Raw genomic sequence first — 15,455 nt, forward strand, 5'->3', positions numbered from 1 at the left:
TTCCATAAGCAGCTTAAAACTTACAGAATTATGATCACTGTTCCCGAAATGATCTCCTACTGAAACTTCGATCACCTGGCCGGGCTCATTTCCCAACATCAGGTCTAATATGGCCCCTTCCTGAGTTGGGCTATTTACACATTGTTTCAAGAAACCCTCCTGGATGCTCCTTACAAATTCTGCTCCATCCATGCCTCTAGCAGTGTGTCCCAGTCAATAAAGGGAAAGTTAAAATCACCCACCACAACAACCCTATTGTTTATGCATCTTTCCAAGATCTGTCTGCATTTCTGCACCTCTATCTCCTGGTGGCTGTTAGTAGGTCTGTAGTAAACCCCCAACATTGTGACAGCACCCTTCCTATTCCTGAGCTCTACCCAGATTGCCTCGCTGCCTGAACCCTCCAAGGTGCCCTCTCTCAGCACAGCTGTGATATTCTCCTTAACCAATAATGTACCTCCCCCATCCCTTTTGCATCTCCGTCTATCCTGTCTGAAGCATCTAAATCCTGGAATGTTTAGTTGCCAATCCTGTCCCTCTTTCACCCAAGTTTCTGATATAGCAACATCATAATTCCACGTACTAATCCAAGCTCTAACTTGGGGCAGCACGGTAGCACAGTGGTTAGCACTGTGGCTTCACAGCTCCAGGGTCCCAGGTTCGATTCCGGCTTGGGTCACTGTCTGCACGTTCTCACCGTGTCTGCGTGGGTTTCCTCCGGGTGCTCCGGTTTCCTCCCACAGTCCAAAGATGTGCAGGTTAGGTGGATTGGTCATGCTAAAATTGTCCTTAGTGTCCACAAAATGTTAGGAGGGGTTATTGGGGTTTGGGGGATAGGGTGGAAGTGAGGGCTTAAGTGGGTCGGTGCAGACTCGATGGGCCAAATGGCCTCCTTCTGCACTGTATTGTCTATGTTCATCTGTTTTACCTGAAATACTCCTCGCATTGAAACTAATGCACTTCAGCCCACCAGCCCCGCTGCGTTGACCAACCACTCCCTGCCTGCTCGTCCTCTTAATCGTATTGGCCGTAGTCTGTAGTCCTCCCTTAGTTATTTCTTCCACTGGCCTCCTGCTCTGGTTCCCACCCCTCCCCCCTGCCATACTAAGCAATTCAATCTGTTTCCCTGCTTTCCACTTTTCTCCTTAGTAGCTTTTGTTTCTGTCCCCTCCGTGATTACTGATCTATTTGAGAGGGGCACCTTGAGGAGCATTGTGCAGAATCAATACAACGTCGCGGAATGCTGACGGCACCTGCAGCCAGGTGGGCGAGGGCACTGCGCGCATGCGCACCGCGCTTTCCCGGTGACGACAGTTGAATGTGAGGCGAGGGATTTCCGGCTGCAATTTGCCCCGTTTCCTCCAGGCGCACCAGCATGGCGGATCCCAGAACTCGGCAGATAAAAATCAGAACCGGCGTGGTGAAACGGTGAGTGCAAATGTAACTCAGCGGGAAGGAGATGGCGGGCCGTGTGCTGAGCTGCACGGGGTTGTAGGGCCCGCCGAGCGGCCAGGATGCTGGCTCTAGTCGAGGCCCAGGCTGGACGGAGGTCTCCCTCGTCCCCCCCTCCCCAACCCGGTTCAAACGTTGCTGACTCATACCGGCTGCTGTTTGTTTCGGGGCGAAATTTCGTTAATGGGCTTTTGTGATTGAGAGACGGTGCTTTGGGTTTTGATGGCATTTAAGGGGCGGTTGGGGTTTTGAATGGTAGATTAAACCCAAGGATTGAGCAGATATCACTGACACGGTTTTGGTGCAAACGCTACACGAACAAGTTGGTTTGGGTTTTGATGGTACTCGTACCAAAGGCAGTGGGCAGCAGCATTCCATCATTGTCATCTTTCAATTTCAGCTGCACAACCCTGTCACAAAGGAGAACTCTGGGCAGGCATCTGAAACATAACTCAGTTCTAAAATAAAAACCAAGATAGGTACTACTGTGGGAATCAGTTGGGCAAAGCTAGTTTTTCCCCCTATAACAAATAATTTCCTGTGCTCATTTCTGGGTGCTTAGTTGGTTCGACAGCTGGTTCGTGACCCAGATTGAGGCCAATAAAGAACAAAGAAATGTACAGCACAGGAACAGGCCCTTCGGCCCTCCAAGCCCGTGCCGACCATGCTGCCCGACTAAACTACAATCTTCTACACTTCCTGGGTCCGTATCCTTCTATTCCCATCCTATTCCTATATTTGTCAAGATGCCCCTTAAATGCCCCTATCGTCCCTGCTTCCACTACCTCCTCCGGTAGCGAGTTCCAGGCACCCACTACCCTCTGCGTAAAAAAACTTGCCTCGTACATCTACTGTAAACCTTGCCCCTCTCACCTTAAACCTATGCCCCCTAGTAATTGACCCCTCTACCCTGGGGAAAAGCCTCTGACTATCCACTCTGTCTATGCCCCTCATAATTTTGTATACCTCTATCAGGTCTCCCCTCAACCTCCTTCGTTCCAGTGAGAACAAACCGAGTTTATTCAATCGCTCCTCATAGCTAATGCCCTCCATACCAGGCAACATTCTGGTAAATCTCTTCTGCACCCTCTCTAAAACCTCCACATCCTTCTGGTAGTGTAGATTCAATCCCCCTACCAGCTGAGGTTATTCATGAAGGCCTTATCACAGAATTTACAGTGCAGAAGGAGGCCATTCGGCCCATCGAGTCTGCACTGGCTCTTGGAAAGAGCACCCTACCCAAAGTCAACACCTCCACCCTATCCCCATAACCCAGTAACCGCACCCAACACTAAGGGCAATTTTGGACACTAAGGGCAATTTATCATGGCCAATCCACCTAACCTGAACATCTTTGGACTGTGGGAGGAAACCGGAGCACCCGGAGGAAACCCACGCACACACTGGGGGGATGTGCAGACTCCGCACAGACAGTGATCCAAGCCGGAATCGAACCTGGGACCCTGGAGCTGTGAAGCAATTGTGCTATCCACAATGCTACCGTGCTGCCCTAACCTTCTCAACCTTGCCCCTTGCCTGAGGTGTGGCGATCCTCAGATTAAATCACAACCAGTCAGCTCTCCCCCTCAAAGCCTAAGGTCATCTAGGACTATGGTGACTTTACTTGTCCAGATGTATTTGCTTTGTTCATAGAAATTCTTCCTTGCATCAATAGTCTTTTAGTTGTAACCATAACCCCCTGTCTTTGTGATATATCTTGAAATAGTGCTCAGGATTATTTTGTTCTTATTCCCTCTTATTTTATTCTTTTAAAAATAAGAGATGAGTATTTTCTTTTAAGAACAGAAGAACCAGGAGCAGGACGGGACAATTCAGTCCTTCGAACCTGCTCTGCCATTCAGTACGATCATGGCTGATCTCGTCTCGGCATCAACTCCACTTTCTTTACCCATTCACCATAACCCTTCAACCCATTACTAATTATCTCCTTAATCTTACTCAAATGTCCCGGCATCCACTGCACTCTGGGGTTGTGAATTCCACCGATTTGTGACCCGTTTCTTTTTAATTAGTAATGGGTTGAAGGGTTATGAGAATGGGCAGGAAAGTGGAGTTGAGACTGAGATTAGATCAGCTATGATCATATTGAATGGCCGAGTTGGTTTGAGGGGCTGAATTGCCTACTGCTTCTAGTTCTTATGTTCTTTTGAGAGAAGTAATTTCTCCTCAGTTTTACGATAAGGGATAGCAGATTTAAAACAATGACCTCTCGTTCTAGATTGCCCCACAAGAAGAAGCATCTGCTCTATGTCTACTTTGTCACTACCTTTTATCATCTTGTATACCTCAATTACATCTCCTAGGCATTGAAAAATAAACCGGAATCGCGGCAACACATTCATTTTAACCGCCTGTACCCGACCCGCCAGTGACAGAGGAAGGCCATCCCACCTTGCCAGATCGGCTTTCACTCTCCCCACCAAACTAGTGATGTTGTACCTGCGAAGCCTCCCCCACTCCCGGGCAACCTGCACCCCCAGATACCTAAAATGAGTCCCTGCCCCACGGAATGGCAGCCCTCCCACCCCTGCCCCCACCCCTGGCCAAGACACCACAAAATACTCACTCTTGTCCAGGTTCAGCTTGTACCCCGAGAAAGACCCAAATACCTGCAGTAGCTCCAATATTCCTCCTATCGACGCACTCGGTTCCGACACACACAGCAGCAAGTCGTGGGCATATAAGGACACCCTATTCTCTAACCGCCCCCCCCGCACTATTCCTTTCCATGCGCCCAAACTTCTCAATGCGATGGCCAACGGCTCAATCGCAAGTGCAAACAGCAGAGGGGACATAGGACATCCCTGTCTCGTCCCACGGTGGAGAGAAAAGTATCTCGAACTGATATTGTTTGTGCGGACACTCGCCTTCGGCTCCTTATATAATAGCTTTACCCAGTTCACAAACCTTGGTCCAATCCCAAACCGCTCCAGCACTGACATCAGGTACCCCCATTCTACCCGATCAAAAGCCTTCTCGGCGTCCAATGCCCCAACTACCTCTGTTTCCTTCTCTTCCGCCGGTGCCATAACGACGTTCAAAACCCTCCTAATGTTCGAAAACAGCTGCCTCCCTTTCACGAACCCCGTCTGATCCTCCCCTATCACCTTCGGGAGGCACTCCTCCAGCCTACCCGCCAGTACCTTAGCCAACACTTTTGCGTCCACATTCAGAAGTGTTATGAGCCGATACGACCCACGCTCCGTCGGATCCTTATCTTTTTTTTAGCAACAGTGAAATCGATGCCTGCCCCAAGGTTTGCGGCAACACCCCCTTCCCTATCGCCTCCTCAAACATCCCCACCATCAGGGGTGCCAACCTGTCCTTGAATTTTTTATAATATTCCACCGGAAACCCGTCTGGCCCTGCCACCTTCCCCGACTGCATCCTCCCAATCGCATCCTTTATCTCCTGCTCCACTATTGCTCCTTCTAATGTAGCCCTGTTCCCCTCCCCTAGCCTCATGTACTCCAACCCATCTAGAAATTCCTGCATCTCACGGTCCCCCACGGGTGGCTCTGACTTGTACAACCTCTCATAAAACTCCTCAAAACCTTGTTAATCAGCACTGGAGCCACCACCAACTTCCCTGCCCTATCCCTCACCTGAAGAACTTCCATTGCCGCTGCCTCTCTCCGGAGCTGACCTGCTAACATACCTTATCTCCATGTTCATAAACTGCACCCCTTGCTCGTCTCAGTTGGCGCACCGCCTACCTGGTGGACAGTCGGTTGAAGCTCGCCTGTAGTTCCTTCCTCTTTTCCAGCTTCGCCGAGTCCCCATCCTCTGCATACCTCCTGTCTACCTCCAGCATCTCATCTATTACCCTCTGCCGCTCCAACCTCTCCTCTTTGTCCACCCTTGCCTTAAACAAAATTTCCTCACCCCTCACCACCGCCTTTAGAGCCTCCCAGACGACTGCCTTCGACACTTCACCCGTACAATTGAAACCTACATATTCCTTAATTACCTTTTCAATTTTCTCACAGAACACTTGGTTCCCCAAAAGCCCCACATCCAGTTTCCACCCCGGTCGGTCTATGCACTACCCCCTTCTCCAGCACCATATCCACCCAATGTGGAGCGTGATCTGACATTGCAATTGCAGAGTATTCCGACCCCTTGACTCCAGCCAGCAAAGCCTTCCCCACCACAAAAAAGTTGATTTGTGAGTATACCTTATGGACCGCTGAGAAAAACGAGTACTCCCGTTCCCTTGGGTGCAGGAACCTCCAAGGGTCCACCCCTCCCATTTCCACCATTAGCCCAGCCAGCGCCTTCACCCCCCCCTGATGAGACCAGCGAGCGCGGCCATTATCTGTCCAACCTTGGCTCCTGCACCAAGTTCCAGTCCCTCATTTGCCTTTCTAATCACATTTTCAACCTGCCATGTCACCTTCAGTAACTTGTACACATATACCCATGGTCTCCCTTCATGCACCTGTTTAGAATCGCACCCTTTATTTATATTACCTCTCTTTGTTCTTCCTCCCACACTTCTCTTTATTGAATGTCATCTGCCATGTGTCTGCCCATCCCACAAGCATGTCTTTGTTCGCCTTAAGTCTTATCGCTATCCTCCTTAAAGTTAACATGCCATGTACACCCAAGCTAGGTCATTAATATACATCAAAGAAAAGCTGTGGTCCTCATAGAGACCCCTGGGAACCCCACAATATTCCTTCAGTTTAAAAAACAACCATTCACTTCTACTGCTTCCTGTCACTCAGCCAACTTTGTCTGCATGCTATCACTGCTCCTTTTATTCCATTGGCTTCAACATTTTATAGAACACATTTTATATATCCACGCACAACACATCAACCACATTACCCTCATCAATCCATTCAGTTACCTCACAAAAATGCAAATCAAGCTACTGAAACACAATAATAAATGCAAAATACTGCAGAAGCTAGAAATATGAAATAAAAACAGAAAATACTGAACAAATTCAGCAGGTCTGGCAGCATCTGTAAAGAGTTCTGCGCCATCTTTTCAATTGTGGATAGCACAATTGCTTCACAGCTCCAGGGTCCCGGGTTCGATTCCGGTTTGGGTCACTGTCTGTGCGGAGTCTGCACATCCTCCCCGTGTGTGCGTGGGTTTCCTCCGGGTGCTCCAGTTTCCTCCCACAGTCCAAAGATGTGCAGGTTAGGTGGATTGGCCATGATAAATTGCCCTTAGTGTCCAAAAATTTCCCTTAGTGTTGGGTGGGGTTACTGGGTTGTGGGGATAGGGTGGAGGTGTTGACCTTGGGTAGGGTGCTCTTTCCAAGAGCCGGTGCAGACTCGATGGGCCGAATGGCCTCCTTCTGCACTGTAAATTCTATGATTTCCTCTCATTCTTCTAAACTCGAGAGAGCATAGGCCTAAACTGCTCAATAGGACAAACCCCTAATCTCTGGAATCAATCTAGTGAACTTTCTCTGAACTTTAAAAAAATAAATTTAGAGTGCCCAATTCATTTTTTTTCCAATTCAGGGGCAATTTAGCATGGCCAGTCCTACTACCCTGCGCATTTTTTACTCTGCACATTTTTGGGTTGTGGGGGCGAAACTCACGCAAACATGGGGGAGAATGTGCAAACTCCACATGGACAAGTGACCCAGAGCCGGGATCGAACCTGGGACCTCGGCGCCGTGAGGCAGCAGGCGAACCACTGCGTAACCTGCTGCCCAACTTCCTCTGAACTGCCTCTATTGCAACTACATCACCCCTCAAATAAGGGGACCAAAACTGTAGACAGTACTCCAGGTGCCGTCTCACCAATGCCTTGTACAGTTGCAACAACACTTCCCTATTTTTATACTCTATTCCTTTAGCTATAAAGGTCAAAATTCCATTTGCCTTCCTTATTACCTGCTGGACCTGGAAGCTAGTTTTCGGCGATTCATGCACGAGGACTCTAAAATTTCTCTTCATTTAAGATAATTAGTTGCCTTTTCATTTTCCAACCAAAATGGATAACCGCTCACTTATCCACGTTAAACTCTATCTGCCAAATTTTGGCCCCCTCACCGACCCAACTATATGTATTTGTAAATTTCTTATTTCCTCATTGCAACTTATTATCCCGTCTATTTTAGTGTCAGTTGCAAATTTGGCTATAATACTGTGTTTATCCTTGTATCCAAGTCATTAATATATATTTAAAAAAATATTTTTTATTCTCCTTTTTCACATTTTCTCCCAAATTTATTCCCAACAATCAGTAATGAATGTAATGTCAATCCCCATATCAATAACAACGATCCCATCCTCCCACCAAACCCCAGACAATAGCCCGCATGTTAACATAAACAAATGACAAAAAGGAATCGGGAATCACCCATAGTCACCATTAACACATACAGTCCCTCTCCCCAACCCTCCCAGCTCCCCCACCCCCCCTAATATTCGATGTGCTCCAATTCTCGAAAGTGCATTATGAATAACGCCCATGAATTGTAGAATCCCTCCATCCTTTACCTCAGTTCAAATTTGACCTTTTCAAGCGTCAAGAATTCCAGCAGGTCCCCACGCCAGGGCACAGGGTGGAGAGGTTGATCTCCACCCTAACAGGATCCGCCTTCGGGTGATCAACGAGGCGAAGGCTGTAACATCTGCCTCTGTGCCCGTTTCCAACCCTGGCTGATCCGACACCCCGAATATGGCCTCCCGAGAGCCCGGGCCCAGATTCTCGTGCACCACTTTAGAGATTACCCTGAACACCTTCCAGTAATCCTCCAGTTTTGGACAGGATTAATATATATTGTAAATAGTTGGGCCCCGAGGACCGAACCCTGTGGCACCCTGCCGGTTGTATCTTGCGAACCAGAAAAAGGCACATTTAGCATGACACTTTGCCTTCTGTCTTCTATCCAAGCTAATAAATTACCCCTAATCACATGTTCATTAACCTACAGCACAGAAAAGGTATTTCGGCCCATTGGGTTTGTGCCGGTCACAAATCATCACCTACCTATTCTAATCTCATTTCCCAGCACTTGGCCCATAGCCTTGTATGTAGTGCACATCTAAATACTTCTTAAATGTTATGAGCGTCTCTGCCTCCACCACCCTTTCAAGCAGCAAGTTCCAAAAGCTCTTCCTCTATGAGTTGGACAAGTCCAATTGGTCGCTGCGGCCAAAGCCGAAACCGAATGAGCCACCAAGGACAGTCATAGTCTGCTTCCACAGTTACCATAAGGTTTTGAGTTGGGCGAAGCAGAAGCAAGAGGTGAAGTGGGAAGGTATTGGCATACGGGTATACCAAGATCTTTTGGCAGAGAAGGCGGGTGGCCTTTGGTCGGGTGAAGGCTGCACTGTACAGCAGCGGTGTGAAGTTTGGAGTGGTCTACCCGGCGAAGCTGAGAGTGACTCACAATTCAAAGGACTTCCATTTTGAGACGGCAGAGGAGGTAGAGGCATTCGTGAAGGCCGAAGATTGGAACTAAAATGAGGTTTTGGAATTTGAACTTGGAAGGTGTGAACTGGGATCTTTCTTCTTTGATTTTTTTCTACAGGGGTTTTTTATGTGTTTTTTCTTTTTTGGTGTGTTTTCTTTTGTTCTGTGGATGTAGTCTCCCCACTCTTGACTGTATGGGGGGGGGGCGGGGGGGTTGAAGTTTGCTTTTGGTGGGAGGTGGAGTGGGGGAGGGGTTGGAGGGCCCAGGGCATGGGGTGCCGGGGGGGTGGGGGGGTTTGGGACGAGGAGGGGGCTTTGGCAGGGGTTTCCGTGCTAGCTAACGAAGGTTGGCTAGTGAACGGGAGTGTGATGGGGGGGTGCAATGGTCATTGGAGCCTGGTTGGGCAGGTTTTGAAGGACCTGGGAGGTATGAATGGTGGGGGGAGGGGATCGATACTGGGTGAGGTGTTTGCAAGAGGAAGTGGTTGGGGGATTCTGGGAAGGTGGGTGGGGGTTGACGGTGACTGAAGGATGGGGTTGGTCCCGCCAGGTGGGTGGGGCCTGGTGTAGCGATGGCAGATAGACGGGGCGGCGGGTGACGAAGAGGGAAGAGGCCCCCTCGGTCAGAATGATGACGTGGAACAGGGTTGGGGTGAAGAGTTTGAAAGCTGATGTGATGATGCTGCAAGAGACCCATCTGAGATAAAGGACCAGATGAGGTTTAGGATAGCTGGTTGAGCCAGATGTTTCATTCGGGGTTTGATGTGGGGAAGGCGCTGTTAGCTGGAGTTAAGAGGGCAGAGTATTCGGCAATTGTGATTTCGGATCTCGTTCCACATTGGATGAACATGGTCCTGGAGAAGGGATCTTTCAGGGATCTGGGTGGTGACTGGATATGGAGCTTTTGGCAGGTCAGAGTTTCTGTGATAGGATGGGGAAGGTGATTCAGGATTATGTGGTGTTTAACTGTACTGGAAAGGTCTTGCTGTCGGTGGTTTGGGAGGCTCTGAAGGTAGTGGTGAGGGAGGAGGTGATTTCGATTAAAGGCCAAGGTGGATAAGGAGGCGAGGGAGGCACGCCAACAATTGATAGAAATTTTGGAAGTGGATGGTAGGTACGCGGGGACCCCGACCCAGGACTACTGGTGAAGTAGAAGGAGTTGCAGGTGAGGTTTGATCTGTCCATGGGAAAGCTGTCCATCCATTAAGGAGGACGAAGGAGGTTGTTTATGAGTCTGGGTAGAAGGCGGGTTGTATGCTACCAGGGCAGCTCCGCAGGCAGGCTGCAGCAAGGGCGATGGTTCGAGATAAGGTGGTGGCCCCGTGGCGGATTATTAAGGTGTTTGAGGAGTTTTATAGGGATTTGTATAAGTCGGAACCACCAGAGGATGAGTGGGAAATGAGGGGATTTTTGGGGAGGTTAGACTGCCCGAAGCTGGGAGAACTGGAGAAGGCGGGGCTGGAAGAATCGGTAGGGGTAGAGGAGGCAATTGGGGAAGGCCGCGGGGCAAGATGATGGAATTTTACAAGACATTTAAGGATAAGCTGACGCCAAGGGTGGCACGGTCATGCAGTGGTAAGCACGGCTGCCTCACGGCACTGAGGACCCGGGTTCGACCCCGGCCCTTGGCCACTGTCCGTGTGGAGTTTGTTCCCCGTGTCTGCGTGAGCCTCACCCCCACAACCCAAAAAGATGTGCAGGACAGGTGGATTGGCCATGCTAAATTGCCCCTTAATTGGACAAAAAGAATTGGGTACTCAAAATTTATTTAAAAAAAGGATAAGCTGGTGCTGTTGCTGGTGGAAATATTTGAAGATGCAATGGGTCAGGGGAGTTTTCCGAAATCGATGGGCCAGGCCTCCATCTCGTTATTGCCAAAGAAAGATAAGGACACGTTGGAGTGTGGGTCGTAAAGATCCATATCTCTGCTGAATGTAAATGCCAAGATATTGGCAACGGTGCTGGCGTTAACGTCGGTGGTGTGCCTTCCGAGGCTGATTGGGGAGGATCAGTCAGAGTTCATTAAGGGCAGACAGTTGTCGTCGATTGTACGGTGGCTGCTGAATCTGGTGTTTTTGATCGGGCGGAGTGGAATTATCTGATTGCGGTGTTGGAGAAGTTTGGGATTGGGCTTAGGTTTGTGGCATGGGGAAAGTTACTGTATAAGGAGCCGATGGCAAGCGTGTGTACGAGTTTTATGAATTCAGGGTATTTTTCGTTGCACCAGTGAATGAGACTGGGATGCCCCACATCCCCCTTCAGTTTGCGTTAGCGATAGAGCCCTTGGCCATTGCACTGAGGAGCTCAGGAGTTGTTGAAGGGACTAGTGAAGAGGGGGGGGGCATTAGGCCTCCCAAATTTGATGTATTATTACTGGGTGGTAAATGCAGAGAAGGTACGGGGTTGGAATAGGGAGGCGGAGGCTTTGTTGGTAAAGATGAAGACGGGTTCATGTAGGGAGACAGGGCAATGGCGCGGCTCTGTTGGCTCCAGGGAAGTATTCGGGCAGTTCGGTGGTGGTGTCCACGCTAAAGATTAGGAGGCCGTTCCGGCTGTGCTTTAGGTTGGGAGCAGGGTCGAGGGTGATGCCGATCAGGGAGGATGGATTCAAGATTCTGGGGATAAGAGGAGAGGGGGAATTAGGGAGATTAAGGATCTGTTTCTGGGAGGGCGGTTTGCGAATTTGGAGGAGTTGCAAGCGGCGGCAGATGTTTTTGCCTTTGCTTCGTTTGGGCGTGCGCAGGAGGAGACATGCAGGTGCGGAACTTTGCAAGGAAGGTCTTTCTGATCATCCCGAAAATGCCTGCCTCTTCGTTGTTGGAGGAGATGCTGTCAGCGGAGGGGTTGGAGAGGGGGTGTCGTCTCGCTGTTTTATGGGACGATTTTGGAGGAGGAAAAGGTGTCCATGAAGAGGATTAAGGCAAAGTGGGAGGAGGAGTTGGGGGCGGCATTGGAGGAGGAATTGAGGTGCGAGGTGCTGCAGAGCGTGAATGCTTTGACCTCATGCGAGGCTGGGAGGGGGGGGGGGGGGGGAAGTGCGAGTGATGGGTTCCACAAGAGTTGGGGTTTGTTCATTCTGCATTTTGGAGAGTTGGGTACTGTCGATTGTTTGGGGGGGGGGGGGAAGAGATGGGCTTTTATTGGGTGGGGGGTTGATATGTTGGGTGTGGTTTTTTTGTAAAATGTGTAAAATTGGAAAAAAGGATTGAACACTGCATAGTCCTTGTGGAGACAAAGTCCTGTCTTCACATTGAGGATATTGTCCATCGTGCTCTGTGGCATTACCATTGTGCTAAATGGAATAGATTCAGAACAGATCTGGCAAGTCAAGACGGGCATCCATGAGGCACTGAGGGCCATCAGCAGTCACATAATTGTACTCAGCCACAATCTGTAACCTCGTGGCGTGGGATATCTTTCACTCTACCATTACCACCAATCCAGGGGATCAACCCTTGTTCAATGAAGAGTGCAGGAGGGCATGCCAGGAGCAGCACCAGGCATACTGAGAAGGGATTATCATATTCTGGTAACAGACTTATTCCGAGTAGTTTTAAAAAACAAAGTTGAAACAGGAGACCAGGTCTTCCAGAACTTTCTCCCTAGATCATTGCCTTTTAAACCTGTTACAGCTGTTTCACACCTCTCAGGGAAGCTCCAGTTCTGCGTGGAATGAGGGATATCCTTTTCATTTTAGAATCATTGATTTTCTCTGTTTAAAGTCCATTTGATTGGTTGGGGAGGTGGGGGTTCAGATGAGTTCCTACTTGCCCAGTATTGACTAGCTTTTCACAAATTTTCTCACCCCTGGCGCCAACACGATGAGAACTCATTGACACTAATAATCACACAGATTTACAGAATAGTGGCAAAGCCTTTGTCTGCTTTACAGTCAATAGGTATCTTGATATACAAAAGAATACATTGATGGATGATTGCACTAAAGACAGTTAAATAAATTCTTTTACCACTTGCTGAAGCCTGAGCACACCTTCCAGGGGCCTTGGGCAATTTTTAAAACACATTTTTTTCAATTAAGGCATATATAATTTTAACAATTTTCAAGAGGAAAAACAACAAAGTAAATAACACCCACCCAACCCGCCACCAAACCCAGCCAACATGGCTTACATACACAATTGCCCAATCCCCCTTTCCTACTAACTATTTCCCACCTCAACCAACCCCCTTGCCTCCCTCTTTCCTTTCCTCCGAGCATTCAGTCCAACCTTACAATGTGATGTCCCATTGATGTTGTCAATTCATTGGCATTTTCTTTCTGCTGGTTATGTAACCCAGGCCACTTATACATTGTGAAGTTGTTTCAAAGATCATTTGTGCTGACTGTTTCTGCCCTCCCCTCTCAACACTGGCTTGCCAGCCAGTGGTTCCCTCTTGCAGACCGAATATATGTAATGGCTGACAGGGTCATGGATCTGCCCTCTTCTTTCCTGGGATTGAATCCCCCACCCACTATTGCAATTTGGATCTACAAAAAATTGGATATAAAACTCCATAGCATACAGGGAAAGCCAAACTTCCAGATTTTCTGTTCAAATCTCTGGTTCCTGCAGACCGACACAACCAGCACCTGTTAATATTCAGACTGTTGCCTCGGGTATCAGATGAAGGCCTCTCATCAATTCCTTCCCTGACCAAAAGACTCTGTGCGCACCGCCAGTCCCAGGTTCCCCGCTATTTACTCAACTTTACGTTTTGCTGCAAACCTCCCTTGTAAGGCGGTAACCATAGTAAATGTAACGTTAATAATAATAATAATAATAATAATAATAATCGCTTATTGTCACAAGTAGGCTTCAATGAAGTTACTGTGAAAAGCCCGAGCGGTTTATTCAGCTGAAAAAGTGTGTGCCCTGAAATTGTTTATTTCATTGAAGTGTGCCAAGTTACTGAAAAGGTTGAGAACCACTGGCCTATACTGGCGAAAGTAATTCATTGAATGCTTTGGGACTTGAGGTTGTGAAAGGTGCTATATGAATGCAAGTCTTTTTTATGTGATAATGAGTTTGGAATATGATATAGTGTCTGCGTGGGTCTCACCCCCACAACCTAAAGATGTGCAGGATAGGTAGATTAGCCACGCTAAATTGCCCCTTAATTGGAAAAAAGAATTTGGTACTCTAAATTTAAAAAAAAAAAGAAATATGATATAGTATCTTTTCCTGATCACTGAGATTATATAGCTCACAGGATTAAGTGATACTGGTTGGAGCAAGATGACCTGTTTTTGGAGAGTAGTTGTACCCACATTCATAATACTTTGATTGCTGCAGTGTGACTAGAAAGTTAAGTTTGAATGGGTAAGAAAGTGATGAATTTATGTATTGCAATGTTAAGTATTGATTTGTTGGTAATGTAGCAGTTGCAGTTTCTTGGCACCATTCTAGAAGAAAAGCTAACCAGTGAAGGGTAGTAATCATGCTGAAGTCATAGGGCCATGGACATCTCCATCTTTAACCAGGCTAGTGAGCCCAACTTAGTACATTAACTCTAGAGTGTTGCAAAGCGATAGAAAGTCATCCATAAAAAGCAACAACAACAACTTGCATTTATATAAAGTTCTTTTAAAGCAGCCAAATGTCCCAAAGCTCTTCACAGAGGAGTGTTATCCAACAAAATTTGATACAAAGGCACATTGGATATCAGGACAGGTATTCATAAGCTCGGTCAAAGTGGTTGCCTTCCCCTTAAAAGGAGTACAAAGGTGGGGAAAGATTTGGCGAAGGAATTCCAGAAAAATGGACGAGACAGCTGAAAGAATGGATGCCAGTGGGAAGGGATGCCACTGTGCAAGATGCCAGACTTGGAAGAACAGGAGATTTCAGCATTTGTAGGGCTGTAGGAGGTTACAGAAATAGGGAGGGATCTGACAAACAAAAATGAGAATTTTAAAATTGAGGTGTTACCCGTGTCATTCAGTGAGCACAGATGTCATGGATGAATAGGACTTGGTGCGACTTGGAAACTTGCAGCAGAGTTTTGCATAAGTTCAGTTCAGTGGAAGATGGGAGGCCAGCCAGGAGAGTCAACACTAGAGGTAACAAATGACATGCATAAATATTGGCGAATTGCTGCAGTACATCCTGGAAATAGTTCATATTGCTGCCATTGTGTGCTGGTGGTAGAGGAAGTGAATATTTAAGGTGGTGGATAAGGTACAAATCAAGTGGGCTGCTTTGTCCTGGTTGATATCAAGCTGCTTGAGTGTTGTTTGAGCTGCACCCATGCACGCAAGTATGCCATGCAGATGGTGGACTGGCTTTTGGCAGTTCGGTGGCGAGTTACTTGCTGTAGTATTCCCAGCCTCTGACTTGTTCTTCTGCTTCAATGGTTGGACTAGTTAGGGTTCTGGTCAATGGTAACTTCAGAATGTTACTGCTGGGGGGTTTAGCGATGGTAATGCCACTAAACGTAAATGGGCGATGATTAGATTTTCTGGCACAAATGTTTATCAGCCCAGGTTTCCCTGTACCTGCATCCCCTTTTTACAAATTGCACCATTTGGTTCATATTGCCACTCCTCCCCCTTACTAAAATGGATCCCTTCACTTCTGTACATTACATTTAACCTG

The 15,455-nt window shown here is 47.9% G+C and overlaps 1 protein-coding gene across 1 annotated transcript in view; it reads left to right on the forward strand.

Annotated features, from left to right (window-relative positions):
• Window positions 1–1,252: 1,252 nt before the first annotated feature.
• Window positions 1,253–15,455, forward strand: part of LOC140429248 (tubulin-specific chaperone A-like) — a 110,488-nt gene continuing 96,285 nt past the window's right edge. The window contains exon 1 of the mRNA XM_072516009.1: window positions 1,253–1,428. Within this exon, the coding sequence (XP_072372110.1) occupies window positions 1,376–1,428 (53 nt within the window). The 5' untranslated portion in view covers window positions 1,253–1,375. The remainder of the gene's footprint in view (window positions 1,429–15,455) is intronic.

Source organism: Scyliorhinus torazame, chromosome 9 (assembly GCF_047496885.1).
Source record: "Scyliorhinus torazame isolate Kashiwa2021f chromosome 9, sScyTor2.1, whole genome shotgun sequence".
Taxonomy (NCBI): Eukaryota; Metazoa; Chordata; class Chondrichthyes; order Carcharhiniformes; family Scyliorhinidae; genus Scyliorhinus; species Scyliorhinus torazame.